The following is a 16143-nucleotide window of genomic DNA, read 5'->3' as shown; positions in this document are numbered from 1 at the left end:
TTATTCTCATTATACCAATGATTTGCCACCGGATGAGTTTTGTACATAATTGTTATACCAGAGTAGAGAACTATATTATGCCACTGATAGCAGAGATGCTTGTGCCAAATTTCCAGCGAGTCTTAGTTTCTCTCTCCACATGCTGTTCTGTTTGATACTGTTCCTTAGAGTCATAGTTATGCAGCATGTAAACAGGCCCTTTGGCTCAACGTGTCCATGCCAACCAAGATATCTATCTGAGCAAGTACCATTTGCCTGAGTTTGGCCCCTATCCTTCCAAACCTCTTCTATCCATTAACCTGTCAAAATATATTTTAAACATTATAATTGTATTGCCTCTATAGTTCCCATTCCCACCATATTCTGTGTGGAAACGGTTGCTCCTCAGCCTTCACCACTCACTGCCCTCTAGTTTTAGTCTTCCCTGCAGAGAAAGACTGACCATTCACCCTACCTACAGCCCACATGATTTCATACACTTGAAAAAGGTCACCCCTCAACTTCCTATGCTCTGAGGAATAAAGTCGTGGCTTAAAACCAAACCCTGAGGCACACCACTAGTCACAGGCCTCCAGTCTGAGAAGCAACCTCCCACCATCACCCTCTGCTTCCTTCCATGAAGCCAAGTCTGAAGAAGGATTTCGACCCGAAACGTTGCCTATTTCCTTCGCTCCATAGATGCTGCCTCACCCGCTGAGTTTCTCCAGTATTTTTGTCTACTTTCTATCCATTCAGCTATCTCTCCTTGGATCCCATCTACTCTAACCATCCAGAGCAGCCTACCATGTGGAACCTTGTCGAATGCCTTACAACATCTACAGCTCTGCCCTCATCGACCTTTTTGGTTACGTCTTCAAAAAACTCAATCAGATTTGTGAGACACGACCTCCCACGTACAAAACCATGCTGGCTATCCCTAGTCAGCCCCTGTCCATCTAAATGCCTGTATATCTTATCCCTCAGAATACTCTCCAGTAACTTTCCAACTACAGATGTTCGGCTCACTGGCCAGTAGTTCCCTGGCTTTTCCCTGTAGCCCTTCTTGAATAGAGGCACAGCATTTGACGCCCTGATATCTACCAGCATCTCAACTGTATTTAAGGACGTAAATCTCAGCCAGGAAACCAGCAATTTCCTCTCTAGCTTCCCACAGTGTCTTTGGATATATCTGATCAGCTGGGAGATTTGTCTACCTTTATACCTTGAGCCTCCTCTGGCAGCTCGTCCCATATACCCACCACCTTCTCGTGACAAATCACCCCTCAGATTACTATTACATCTTACCTCCGTCACCTTAAAACTATTTCCTTTGGTTCTTAATCCCCCTACTCTGGTTATAAAAAAACTCTGTGCATCTACCCCATATTTCCCTCATGATCTTATACACTCTATAAGATCACCCCCTCAGCTCCACTCCAAGTGCCGGCAACATCTTTGTATGTTTTCTCTGCACTCTTTCCAACTAAACAACATGTTTTCTATAGCAGGATGACCAAAACTGGACACAATACTCCAAATGTGGCTTCACCAACGCCTTGTACAACTGCAACATAGCATCCCGACTTCTATACTTAATACCCTTGGCTGATGGTGCCCAATGTGCTGAAAGCTTTCTTGACCACCCTATCTACCTGTGATGCCATTTTCAAGGAACTATGCACCTCCACTCCTAGATCCCTCTGCTCTACAACACTCCCCAGAGCCCTACCATTCACTGTGTGGGTCCTGCCCATGTTCCTAGAGCCCTACTCTGGCACTGTGAAGGTCCTGCCCTGGTTTGACTTTCCAAAAAGTAACACCTCACACTTATCTGCATTAAACTCCATCAAGCATTCCTCAACCTATTTAGCCAACTGATCAAGACCCTGCTGTAATTTTTGATAGCCATCTTCACGACACTTACTCTAAGTGTCGTCAGCTAAAATATACTAATCCTGCCTTGTACATTTTCATTCAACCGTTGGTGTAAACCACAATCAGCAATGGGCTGAACACCAATCCATGGGGCACACCACTAGTCATGTGCCTCCAGTCCATAAAACCAACCTTATAGCATCACCCTCTGCTTCCTTCCATGACGCTATTCGCCTATCAAGTTGGCTAGCTCTCTCTGGTTCCCATGCATTGACAATATAAAATGACCCATTTCAAACTCATAGTTACAGAGTAATTCAGCATGGAATCAGACCCTCAGCCCGACTCCTCCATGCTGACCAAGTTGTCCAACTTGACCCACTTCCCTCCAAGCGTTTTACTGTTTATGCACCAGTCCAAATATGTTTTACGTGTTGTTATAGTACCTGCCTCAACCACTTCCTTTGGCAACTTGTTCCATATACGTACTGCCCACTGAGTGGAAACGCTGTTGCTCAGGTTTCTGTACAATCTTGCCCTCTCACCTTGAACCAATGCCCTCTCGTTCTTGATTCCCCAAGCCTGGGGAAAAGTCTGTGTGCATTCAATCGCATATATCCTTTGGAATAAAGTCTCAGCCTTCCCGTCCTCTCCTTATAGGTCAGGCCTTTGGGTCCTGGCAACATCGTCGTAAATCTTCTCTGCTCTCTTTCCTGCTAAATGGCATTTTTTATTACAGCATGGCCAATACTGAATGCAATACTGCAAGTGCAGCTTCACACACGAAGTTTCATTCATCTTGAGTTCAAAGGAGCAAAATGCATGTATGTAGCTCTTATTCTAACCCTGAGATCGTCATATCGTTTAGTTAGTTTTATAATTAGTTGATTAAAACTGAATTATAAAAATTAAAAACATATTAGTTTATTAAAACTGCATTTCCACACTACTGCATTTACAACTGGAGAGCAGGCCTGAACTACTATCTACCCCTTCAGACTATCTTTGATTAGACTTTACTGGCTTAATCTTGCACTAAACGTTATTCCCTTTATCATGTTTCTGTACACTGTGAAAGGCTCGATTGTAATCATGTATTGTCTTTCCATTGACTGGTTAGCACGCAACAAAAGCTTTTCACTGCACCTCGGTACACGTGACAATAAACTAAACTGAACTAAACCATAGTTGGTTTTTTGTCTAACAAGTTTCAGAATTAATCTTACATTATGAGTGAAGTTCATGAAACTTGCATTGATATCTGCAAGAAATAGACTGCTTTAACAGTTGGAATTAATGTCAATTATCAGCTGAACTAACTGTTTAACCACAAATAATTCTATGTTGCTGCTTTGCTTGGAACCTGTTCATCCACAATTTTTATTGAAACAAATAATTAAAAAATAATTTTAAAATAGCCAGTAGGCAGCATTTTATAAACTGAGGCTTACATTATATGTCTAATGGATGCTGATGCTGGAAAATTGAAGGTAGACAAAAATGCTGGAGAAACTCAGCGGGTGAGGCAGCATCTATGAAGCGAAGGAAATATGCGACGTTTTGGGTCGAAACCCTTCTTCTGACTGATCAGTCTGAAGAAGGCTTTTGACCTGAAACATTGCCTATTTCCTTCGCTCCATAGATGCTGCCTCACCCGCTGAGTTTCACCAGCATTTTTGCTTACATTTCATTCTTTGCTGGGTTAGCCCATGCTCTACCTAAGAATTGGCTGAAAGAGTCTTGGAAGGAAGATTTAAAACAGTCCCGACCTAAGTTACCATGAGCAATTTGCATTAATATTGTGGACATTAATAACATGCCATTCAGCCCATCATATCTATGCCAACTATCAAATACACATTATAGACACAAAATGCTGGAGTAATTCAGCGGGACAGTCAGCATCTCTGGAGAGAAGGAATGGGTGACGTTTCGGGTCGAAACCCTTCTTCAGACTGAGAGTCAGGGGAAAGGGAAACATGGAGATATGGAAGGGTAAGGTGTGAAAACACAGATCAAAGCAGACAATGGTCAAGGAAATGTAGAATGGTTCATTGTTAGCTGAGGGGAAGGTGACAACGAGGCATACAAGCAGTAAAATTCAGTCTGAAGAAGGGTTTTGGCCCGAAACGTCGCCTATTTCCTTCGCTCCATAGATGCTGCTGCACCCGCTGAGTTTCTCCAGCATTTTTGTGTACCTTCGATTTTCCAGCATTTGCAGTTCCTTCTTAAACACAAGTAAAATTTAATCAGCAGGACAGTGAAACTAGTTGGAGAATTAAGATGGGGAATGACGGAAAGAGAGGGAAAGCAAGGGTTACTCGATGTTTAAGAAATCAATATTTATACCACGCTCTATCTATCAAGCACCTATTTACAGTAAATAAATCCTATTTACTAACTGATGGTTTGCAGTGACTATGTTTTGACAATTCAAGTGCATGTCCAAATGCTTCTTAAACCATCTGGGTGAAAAATTCTTCCCAAGATCCCGTCTAAATCTCTTACTCTTCACAGTAAATCTATGCTCTCTGGTCTTAGACACTTCGGCCATGGGGAAAGGTTTCCTACTATTGGGACGACAGATGGCGCAGTGGGCTAAGTGTTCGGCTGGCAACCGGAAGGTAGCCGGTTCGAATCCCGCTTGGAGTGCATACTGTCGTTGTGTCCTTGGGCAAGACACTTCACCCACCTTTGCCTGTGTGTGAATGTGTGTGAATGTGTGTGAGTGATTGGTGGTGGTCGGAGGGGTCGTAGGCGCAGATTGGCAGCCACGCTTCCGTCAGTCTGCCCCAAGGCAGCTGTGGCTACAGAAGTAGCTTACCACCACCGAGTGTGACTGAGGAGTGAATGAATAATGCGATGTAAATCGCCTTGAGTATTAGAAAGGCGCTATATAAATCCAATCCATTATTATTATTATCCACTTTACCAATGCTTATATGTCTCTGTCACATTCCCCTCTCAGCCTCTGCCCCATGGCAGATGTAACCAGTCTATCAATCTAAAAACTGAGATTACAGCGTCTGAAGAACTTTGTTTATTTGAAGTGAAATAGTTGAGCATACTGTATCAGCTTTGCTTATGTTAAAGTTCTTCAGGTTAAATTAAGGAGAATGGGATTAAGAGGGAGAGATAGATCAGCCATGATTGAATGGCAAAGTAGACTTGATGTGCCGATTGGCCTAATTCTACACTTATCACTTATGGCCTTATGAAGTTATCAAGATTCATCTTCCTTTCCTGAACTTCCATGCAGCATTTTCACATGCCAGGCTGCTCTTTGAGAAAAACATTTGCCAGTTGTTTTCCAGATCGCATCTCCGGTTGCTCTGCTGCCTACCATCGATGGAGCTGGAGGCCTCCTCGGACTGACTTTGGGCCCCACCGCGGTGCATGGACTTAACACGGTAGTCGATCCCTTGCCTAGGATCCCTCCAACCATGGCCTGCGGACTACATCGTGAGCTCACAGACTCGGGAGAGGCCGTGGATGTCGGGAGCTCCAACGACACAGAGGCTCGACCAGCCCTGACCCGGGGTTTGATCGCTCGGTGCGGGGAAGCTGACAACCCCCCGATGCAGGAGCTGATCGCCTCGACAAGGAGGACCAAAATGCCTCCGGCTACGGGAGTCAAGATCGTCTCGTCAATGGAGGGGCTCGAGGCCCTCGACCACGGGGGAGCAAAGACGGGATGAGATTTAAACTTTTCTATCGCCTTCCATCACTGTGGTGGATGTTTATGTTAAAATGTATTTTGGGTGTTCCGTTGCTTTATATTTGTATGACTGACTTGGCAAAATGAAATTCCTCGTATGTTGCAAAACATACTTGCTAATAAAGTATTATTGTGATTGTGATTACATGTATGTGACCTGGGGACGTATATATAATGCTTTATCATTAACATCCGAACAGTAGCTCAACAATTTACCTTATAAAACCATTGCAACACAGGGGTGTCCAGAAATATATGATAATTACAACTGGTGATTTTTATTTTTACGATATGATACAATATGATAGAACTTTATTTATCCCAGGAGGGAAATTGATCTTGCCAACTGTCATAAAAACACAAAATACATGAAACATGAAATTAAAGTGATGAGTGGAAAGAATTGGGGATGTGCAAAGATTGTGTGTGTGTGTGTGTGTGTGTGTGTGTGTGTGTGTGTGTGTGTGTGTGTGTGTGTGTGTGTGTGTGTGTGTGTGTGTGTGTGTGTGTGTGTGTGTGTGTGTGTGTGTGTGTGTGTGTGTGTGTGTGGGAGGCAGTCTCAGTCTACCCCATGACAGAAGGGGGAGGAGTTGTACAGGTTAATTGCTTAATGGTATTGAACTGGATGCAATATTGATAAGCAATAGATCAACAGAAACAAAATTTGAACATGCTGGCAGCATTCTGTGTAGAGATAGACAGAGGTAACCTTTCAGATCATTCTGATCTGATGAAGGATCATTGCTCTGAAATGTTAGCTCTATTTCATTCTGCACAAATGCTGTTTTGTGCAATGGGGGCAGATTGGCAGAAGGTCTACATTAAATGCATGTTTAACTAGTGGCGGCGCGGCTCTGGCTGCAGCGGCTCTCCGGCAGTCCTGTTTGTTTTGTGTTTTTTGGGTTGTTTATTTTCGTTTTGGTTAGTCTAGTTTTGGTTTTTAGTTTCTGTTTTGGGGGGGGGGGGGGGGGGTTGAAACAGGGCTTGCTGTCTCTCCCTGCGGGGAATGCGACTTTTTTGTCGTATTCCCCTTCTCTGCCTCCGTCTGCGCTGAGGCCTAATGGCGGAGCTGGCGACCTCGAGGCTCAGGAGGCAGAGCCCGCCAGGACTTGCACTGAGCTCGCTCCCGTGAGGACGGCCCGGCTCGGGGCTGGAACAGGGCTTCCGTGAGGGGCTGTGACACTCCCGTGAGGACGGCCGGCCCGAGGAAGGAACGGCGCTCCCGTCGGAGTGACCGAGCTCGGGGAGGTATGGCGTTCCCAGCCCGAGGGATGAGCGGCGCCCGGTCGGGGCGGCCCAGCCCGAGGAAGGAGCGGCGCCCGGTCGGGGCGGCCTGGCGCGAGGCTGAGACGGTAACGGCACTCACGTGAGGGCGATCCGGCTCGGGGCTGGAACGATGCTCCGGTGGCTGGGACGGTGTTCTGGCGGCGGTGGCCTGAGTCCGGGGTTCGGCCGCGGGCCAGCGGCTGCGTCAGCAGGACTGGTGGGCGGCAGCTTCGACCACCCCGGGCCGCGGTGTTTGAGCCGCGGGACAGTTGTAACATCGCCCGGGGGGTATCGCCTCAGCGCAGAGGGAGAAGAGGAGGGAAGAGACTGGAGACCTAAGACTTTTGCCTCCATCACAGTGAGGAGATGTTGGGTGGACTCACTGTGGTGGATGTTAATATGTGTTTATTGTTGTTTTTTATTGTATTGTATTGTATGTATGACTGCTTCAATTTCGTTCAGACTTCGGTCTGAATGACAATAAAAGGCTATCTAATCTAATCTATCTAATAATCTAACCTAAAGCCTAACGTTATAAAAGTGCAGCATCCAGGTGTGGTGTGTGCAAGCAGTTATCTTCATACTGCCACTCAATGACTGAAGTGGGCTGACCATGGTCCTGGAGTGGAGGTGATTAAAATGGAACATTGTTATATTTCACCACCGACAATGACAAACTAATGGCAGGTAAGGTGAAACACTGCGGTGACAAACATTAGCATGGCTGGAACAATGACACTTTTTATTCCAGCACACACTAGGATTGGGTCTGCATAGAATCGTGGTTTGTGTGTGATTAAGCAGTAGGTATAGGATGGAGATGAATCTCTGATTCCTACAAATTTTGGAAGGGGTTTCCACAATCCTAGGTTGACAGTCACAGGTTTTGGTCAATTTCAGAATGCTCATGCAAGGTCATTGATTCTAGGTTTTTCTTTGTTGTTCTGCAGTGAGGTGAAAGTGCACTATACCCAGAGATAGTGCCATAGATAGGGCTTTAAACCATGTGGTTGAAATAGATAGGGCTTTAAACCGGGGTTGAATAAATTGGAAATGTATAAATGAAGTTAAAGGGAAGCAGAGTGCAGGAGATGTTATGGGCCTGTCCCACTTAAGGGCCTGTCCCACTTTCACGACCTAATACACGACCTCTGCCGAGTTTGCCCTTGACTCATACTCGCAGCATGGTCGTCACGAGGTCGTAGGAGGTTGTAGGAGGTCGTAGGTAGGACCTGATGCTAGTCGTAGCTACTCATGGCATCAAGTAGGTCGGGGCGTTTTTCTAGCCTGATGTAAAATGTCCACGAGTAAAAATGTCGTGAATTGGGTTGTGAAAGTGGGACAGGCCCTTGAGGCGACCTTTTAGAAGAGTACAGGAGAGTCTGCACTCGCCACATGGTCGCTGCATGTTCACTGGTGGTCTCTGGTGAGTCTCCTTCATGGTCGTGAGGAGTTCCTGCATTCTGGGAACTAGTCGCGGCCTCTGTATGGTCGCCATGTAGTTATGGGTAGTCGAGCTAGTCTTAGGTAGTTTTAGTTAATCGGCTTTGTGACCGGTCATCTTCATTGGCTCATAGGGAAATAAAACACAAGCAGTAGTTTTCAGAACCAAGGATAACCAACCGGTAATGTTAATGTCCGCTGAGCTTCACAGCTGTGTATCTCTGGCTTATTAAAAGATGTCTGGTTTCTTAAACGTTGTCTCCACTCCTTCTCCCCCCTTCTCCCTCCCCACTTCTCCCTCCCCCCCCTCTTTTAAAGGACTTACCGTACACAGGGCTAGCCGTCTTAATTACAGCGCCAACCTTCCTGTTCATCGCGGTGTGTGTCTGTATCATCTTGGCTTTGCACTGTGTGAATTTCAGGCAGCGTTCCCCCCGCTTGCCCTGTCCCCCGCCTTTGCGATGTGTTTGTGTGTGCGTGTGTTTGTGTGTGTGTGTGTGTGTGTGTGTGTGTGTGTGTGTGTGTGTGTGCGCGTGCGTGTGCGCGTGCGTGTGCGCGTGCGTGTGCGTGTGTTCCACTCTGACAGTTTTTCAGGCGACTGCCGGCAACTTGACAATCGCCAGCAGTCCGCTGAAAAATCGCCAAAGTGGGACAGCCCCATTACTTAAGAAAAAGTAATCGGAGAGAAAGTTTAAAAAGGGATGAGTCTACGGTCAGGCAAAATGGGGGTTAATTTGAGACAAGGGATGGTGAATACTGAACTAAAGGTGACTGGACGAAGTATATGGAAGAAAGTGGATGAGCTTGTCGTGCCATTAGAAGTTGGTCGGTACGATGTTGCGGGCATCACAGAGATGTGGCTGAAAGAGGATTGGAGCTGGGAGATGAACATCCAGGGATACAAGGCCTATCCAAAGACATGCAGGTGGGCAGAGAGGGTGGGGTAGCTCTGCTGATAAGCAATGAAATTCAATCCTTAGCAAGAAATGACATAAGGTCAGAAGATGTAGAATCCTTGTGGGTAGAATTAAGAAACTGCAAGGGTAAAAAGACCCTGATGAGAGTTATCTACAGGCCTCCAAACAGTAGCCAGGATGTAGAGAATAAATGTAGAGACCAGCGTTACCGTGGTCATGGACGATTTCAATATGAAGGTAGACTGGGAAAATCTGGTTGTTACTGGACACTGAGAGAGGGAATTTGTAGAGTGCCTACGAGATGGGTTCTCAGGACAGCTTGTGGTCAAGCCTGCAATGGAAAAGGCAATTCTGGATTTGGTGTTGTGCAACAAACCAGATTTGATGAGAAAGCTTCAGGTAAAAGAGCTTCTAGGAGGCAGTGGCCATAATATGATAACATTCAACCTGCGGTTTGAGATGGAGAAGATTAAATCAGACGTGTTGGCATCACTGTTGAGTAAAGGTGATGACAGAGGCATGAGGGAGGAGCTGGCTAAAGTTGATGGGAACTGGACCGTAGCAGGAATGACGGTGGAACAGCAATGGCAGGAGTTTCTGGGAGTAATTCAAAAGATGCAGGATATTTTCATCCCAAAGTGGAAGAAAGATCCTAATGGGCCTGTCCCACTTAGGTGACTTTTTAGCCGATTGCATTCGTCACATGTTCGCGGGTGGATGCCGGGGAGTCGCCTTCATGGTCGTGAGGAGTTCCCGCATTCTGGGAACTAGTCGCGGCCTCATTATGGTCGTCGCAAATTTTTAAACATGTTGAAAAATTAGCTGCGACCAGGATGAAGCCACCATGGAGAGTAGCGAGAATTCTCGTGCCGTAGGTGGGTCGCCAGGAGGTCGAATGTTGTCATAGGTTCTCGTAGGTTGTAGCTGGTGCTGACCGGTGAATTTCATTTGCTCATTGGGAGAAAAAAATGTAAGCAGTAGTTTTCAGAATCAAGGATAACAGACCGGTAATGTTAAATGTCCGCCGAGCTTCACAGCCGTGTAACTCTGGCTTCTTAAAACTTGGCTCCACTCCTTCTTCCCCCTTCTCTCCCCTTCTTCCCACTCTCCCTCCACCTCTCCCCCCTTCTCCCCCCCTCCCCCCTCTTTTAAAGGACTTATGTGACCCTTCCCATACACTGTGCTTTCACCGTCTTAATTACAGCGCCAACCTTCCTGTTCATCGTGGTGTGTGTCTGTATCACATTGGGTTTACACCATGTAAATTTCACTCAGACAGCGCTCGCCCCGCTTGCCCTGTCCCCCGCCTGCATACCATGGCTGTCAAAGACAAGCATAAAAGTAAAAGAGAAATCATATAATATTGCAAAGATTAGTGGAAAGCCAGAGGATTGGGAAGTCTTTAACGCCACGAGAAGGTAACTAAAGAGGCAATACGGGGAGAAAAGATGAAATACAAAGGCAAGCTGGCCAATAATATAAAAGAGGATACCAACATTTTCTACAGATATATAAAGTATAAAAGAGAGGCAAGGGTGGACTTTAGACTGCTGGAAATGATGCTGGAGAAGTGGTCATGGGGAATAAAGAAATGGTGAATACATTTAATATGTTTTTTCAATCAGTCTTCACAGTGGAAGACACCAGCAACATGCCTGAAATTCAAGAGAGTCAGGGGGTGGAAGTTAGTGGAGTGGCTGTTACTAGGGAGAAGGTGCTTGTGAAGCTGAAAGGGCTGAAGGTGAATAGGTCACCATGACCAGATAGACCACACTCTAGGGTTCTGACAGAGGTGGCTTTAGAGATTGTGGAGGCTTTGACAGTGATATTTCAAGAATCACTAGAGTCAGTAGTGGTTCCAGAGGACTGGAAAATTGCAAATGTTACTCCACTGTTCAACAAGGTAGTAAGGCAGAGGAGGGGAAAACTAGAGGCTGGTTAGCATGACTTCAGTGGTTGGTAACATTTTACAGTCCATTGTTAAGGATGAGGTGGCCGAGTACTTAAAAGCACCTGATAAAATAGACCAAAGTCTGCATGGTTTTATGAAAGGGAGATTTTGCCTGACAAATTTGTTGGAAGACTTTGAGGAAGTAAATAGCAGGATAGACAAAGAAGAATCAGTGGACATTGTTTACTTGGATTTTCAGAAGACTTTTAATAAGGTGCCGCAGGTGAGACTGCTAAACAAGATGAGAGGCCATGGCATTAGAGGGAAGATACTAGCATGGATAGCAGGTTGGCTGGATGGCAGAAGGCAAAGAGTGTGAATTAAGGCGGCTTTTTCTGGTTGGCTGCCGGTGACTAGCGGAGTTCTGCAGGGGTCGGTGCTGGGGCCGCTACTCCTCATGTCGTATACCGATGAATTGGATGATGGAATTAACGGATTTCTGGCCAAGTTGACGGATGATACGAAGATAGGTGGAGGGGTGGGGATGCAGGGAGTCTGCAGCAGGACTTAGACTGGTTGGTAGAGTGGGCAGAGAAGTGGCAGATGGAACATAGTCTAGAAAAGTGTGGAGTCATGCATTTTGGTAGTAGGAATAAAGGCGTAGACTATATTTTCTAAACGGGGAGAGGATTCAGAAATCGGAAGTGCAAAGGGTTTTGGGAGTGCTGGTGCAGGATTTCCAAAAAGTTAAATTGTGAGTTGAACTGGTAGTAGGAACAGCAAATGCAATGCTAGCTTCATTTGGAGAGGACTAGAATGTAAAAGCGGGCATGTAATGCTGAGGCTTCATAAGGCAGCATTCGATCGTATTGGGAGTATTGGGAGCTGTTTTGGGCCCCACTTTGAGGAGGGATCTGCTGGCATTGGAGAGGGTCCAGAGGAGGTGTACAAGAATGATCCTGGGAATGTCTGGGTTGACGTAGGATGAGTATTTAATGGCTCTAGGTCTTTACTTGCTAAAGTTTAGAAGGATGACGAGGGACCACATTGAAACTTAATGAATAGAGAGAGGCTTGGATAATGAGGATGTGGAGAGGATGTTTTCACTGGTGGAAATGTCTGGGACCGGAGCGTACGGCCTCAAAATACAAGGATGGTCCTGTAAGTATGATAGTGGTATTTAAGATGCATTTAGCTGGGGACATGGATATGTAAGGAATGGAGGGATATGGATCATGTGCAGGAGAGAAGGATCATTTTATTGGCATCATGTGGGGCATGGACATTGTGGGCTAAAGGACCTGTCCCTGTGCTGTTCTGTCTATGTTATTATAAGAAATAAACATTTAATTAAATCACAAAAATGACCAGTTTCATACTTCATCTTGATTTTGTCTTGCTTCACGCAGATTGTTTCACAATGACCTTGCTTATGACTACAGCACTCAGACTTTGACACTGAGAGGGAAGCGGTCGAGTTGCCTCCTTACAGCACCAGAGACCTGGGTTCGATCCCAACTACGGATGCTGTCAATACGGAGTTTGTACGTTCTCCCCGTGACCACGTGGGTTTTCTCCGGGATCTTCGGTTTCCTCCCACACTCCACATCCAGGTTTGTAAGTTAATTAGCTTGGTATAAATGTAAATTGTCCCTAGTGTGTGTAGGGTAGTGTTAGTGTGCGGGGATTGCTGGTCGGCATGGACTCAGTGGGCCAAAGGGCCTGTTTCTGCGGCACTGTATCTCTAAACTAAACTAAATTTCAATGCCAACCTCAAAATTAAATGAGTCAGGATGTATTGAAATAACACATTGTCATCTGTTGAATATGGAACATATAATTTCATAATCCCTCAGGACTGTAGGGCCTGTCCCACTGACCTTCAACTGCGAGCTGGATCGATCACACACACACACACACACACACACACACACACACACACACACACACACACACACACGCACACACACGCACACACACGCACACACACACACACGCACACACACGCACACACACGCACACACACACACACACACACACACACACACACGCACACACACGCACACACACACACACACACTGCAAAGGCGGGCCAGTGGAAATTCACACCCACGATGAACAGAAAGGTAAAAGACGGCTGCATAGTGTGCGGTAAGTCCTTCAGAGAGTGCGAGAGAAGGGGAGAGAAGGAGAGAGAATGGGGGGAAAAGGTGGCGAGAAGGAGTAGAGACTCTTTTATGAAGCCAGACAACTTATAATAAAGTTTTGTGGGCATTTTACATTACCAGTCGGTTTTCCTTGGTCCTGAAAACTCCAATGAGCCAATGAGCGAAGGAGATTGCCTACGGCTGCCCTCGACTGCCTGTAACTACATAGCGACCCCACTCCACTGCACTACGAGTTCAAAAGAACCATGCCGACCAATTTTCACTCGCAGAAAAATTTTCAACATGCTGAAAATCTTTCCTCGACCTAGCTGAGGCCGCGAGTGTGTGGGAACTTCCCTCGAGCATGAAGGAGAGTTCCAGTGACCTCATAGGACCTCCTAGGACCACGTGTTGACCATGCTGCGAGTTTTGGTCGAGGGCAAACTCTTCTAAACTCGCAGAATAGGTCGCTGCAGTGGGACAACCCCTATAGACATACTAGACACATCACAATGGAATGTTTTGTCAAAATCCCTGGGTGTTTATGCAGAATAATCAATACCAAGGAAGGTTAATTGCTCTAATTCACTTTCACAAATTCACAAGTTCACAAGCCATAGAAGTAGAATTAGGCCATTCGGCCCATCGAGTCTACTCCGCCATTCAATCATGGCTGATCTCTGCCTCCTAATCTCATTTTCCTGCCTTCTCCCCATAACACTCGACACCCGTTCTAATTAAGAATTTGTCTCTGCCTTAAAAATATCCACTGACTTGGCCTCCACAGCCCTCTGTGGCAATGAGTTCCAGATTAACTACCCTCTGACTGAAGAAGTTCCTCCTCATCTCCTTTCTAAAAGAGCAACCTTTAATTCTGAGGCTCTGACCTCTGGTCCTAGACTCTCCCACCATTGGAAACATCCTTTCCACATCCACTCTATCTATGCCTTTCATTATTCTGTAAGTTTCAATGAGGTCTCCCCTCAACCTTCTAAACTCCAGCGGGTACAGGCCCAGTGCCATCACTTGCACTCTACTCCCAATGTGCTAAATGCACAGGGCTGATATGTTTATCAAACTACAGCTGACACAAATCAGCAGTTGGCAATGAGCAATGTTGTTTGCTTTTTTTGTTTAGAAGTAGAATTGATTTTGTTCCAAAGCCAAAAAGTGATATTTCTAATCTTTACAAATGCTCAGGATTTTATAATTAACATTAGTTATGAAATCTCTGCTTCTTGAGACGTTTGTCCTTTTCTGTGATCATCTGCTCTCAATTAAAATGGAAAATTACAATAATTGCAAGCAGCTTGATTTATATTTCCATAAACATTATAATGAATGAATGAATGAATGAATGAATGAATGAATGAATGAATAAGTTTATTGGCCAAGTATGTTCACATACAAGGAAGTTGCCTTGGTGCTCCACTCGCAAGTAACAACACGCCACACAGTGAACAATTAAGAATAAAACACAAAAACATTAGGAATCAAACATTATAGTTTAAACATGTGAATGAAATAAAATACCGAAGCAAAAGGAGGCTACAGACTTTTGGTTATTGAGTAGAGCTACTGCTCGTGGGAAAAAAAGCAGTTTTTACTCAAATAGAGAAAGCTAGTAGACAGAATGGGAGGCAGGAAGCAGAAAAGGGAAGCACTCGGACACAAGAGGAGAAAGAAGAAAAAGGAAATAAACAGAGAATAAGAGGTGGGGGGTTTCTTAAATGTGCATATTTTAATGCTAGGAGCATTGTAAGAAAGGTGGATGAGCTTAGAGTCTGGATAGACACCTGGAAGTATGATGTTGTGGCGATCAGTGAAACATGGTTGCAGGAGGGCTGTGATTGGAAACTAAATATTCCAGGATTTCGTAGCTTCAGGTGTGATAGAATTGGAGGGGCAAGAGGTGGAGGTGTTGCATTGCTAGTCAGGGAAGATATTACAGCAGTGCTTTGGCAGGATAGATTGGAGGGCTCATCTAGGGAGGCTATTTGGGTGGAACTGAGAAGTGGGAAAGGTGTAGCAACACTTATAGGGGTGTATTATAGACCGCCAAATGGGGATCGAGAATTGGAAGAGCAAAATATGTAAGAAGATAGCAGATATTAGTAGTAAGCACAAGGTAGTGATTGTGGGAGATTTCAACTTTCCACACATAGACTGGGAAACACATTCTGTAAATGGGCTGGATGGTTTGGAGTTTGTAAAATGTGTGCAGGATAGTTTTTTGCAGCATTACATAGAGGTACCTACTAGAGGAGGGCAGTGCTGGACCTCCTGTTAGGAAATGAGACGGGACAGGTGGCGGAGGTATGCGTTGGGGAGCACTTCGGGTCCAGTGATCACAATACCATTAGTTTCAATATAATTATGGAGAGGGTCAGAACTGGACCTAGGGTTGAGATTTTTGATTGGAGAAAGGCTAACTTTGATGAGATGCGAAATGATTTAAAAGGAGTGAACTGGGACATTTTGTTTTATGGGAAGGATGTAGAAAATAAATGGAGGACATTTAAAGGGGAAATTTTAAGAGTACAGAATCTTTATTTTCCTGTTCGGTTGAAAGGAAACAGTAAAAATTGGAAAGAGCCCTGGTTTTCAAGGGAAATTGGACATCTTGTTCGGAAAAAGAGGGAGATCTACAATAATTATAGGCAGCATGAAGTAAATGAGGTGCTTGAGGAGTATAAGGAATGTAAAAAAATCTTAAGAAAGAAATTAGAAAAGCTAAAAGAAGACATGAGGTTGCTTTGGCAAGTAAGGTGAAAGTATATCCAAAGGGTTTCTACAGCTATATTAATAGCAAAAGGATAACGAGGGATAAAATTGGTCCATTGGAGAGACAGAGTGGACAGCTATCTGCAGAGCCAAAAGAGATGGGGGAGATATTGAACAATTTCT

General features: G+C 45.1%; 1 protein-coding gene across 1 annotated transcript in view; it reads left to right on the top strand.

The window, feature by feature from the left end:
• Positions 1-9534: 9534 nt before the first annotated feature.
• slc35g1 (solute carrier family 35 member G1) overlaps positions 9535-16143 on the top strand; it is a 65052-nt gene continuing 58443 nt past the window's right edge. Inside the window, exon 1 of the mRNA XM_033034736.1 lies at positions 9535-9872. Coding sequence (XP_032890627.1) covers positions 9535-9872 — 338 coding nt within the window. The remainder of the gene's footprint in view (positions 9873-16143) is intronic.

Source organism: Amblyraja radiata, chromosome 15 (assembly GCF_010909765.2).
Source record: "Amblyraja radiata isolate CabotCenter1 chromosome 15, sAmbRad1.1.pri, whole genome shotgun sequence".
NCBI classification, from domain to species: Eukaryota; Metazoa; Chordata; class Chondrichthyes; order Rajiformes; family Rajidae; genus Amblyraja; species Amblyraja radiata.
This window is presented reverse-complemented; position numbering and strand designations above follow the sequence as displayed.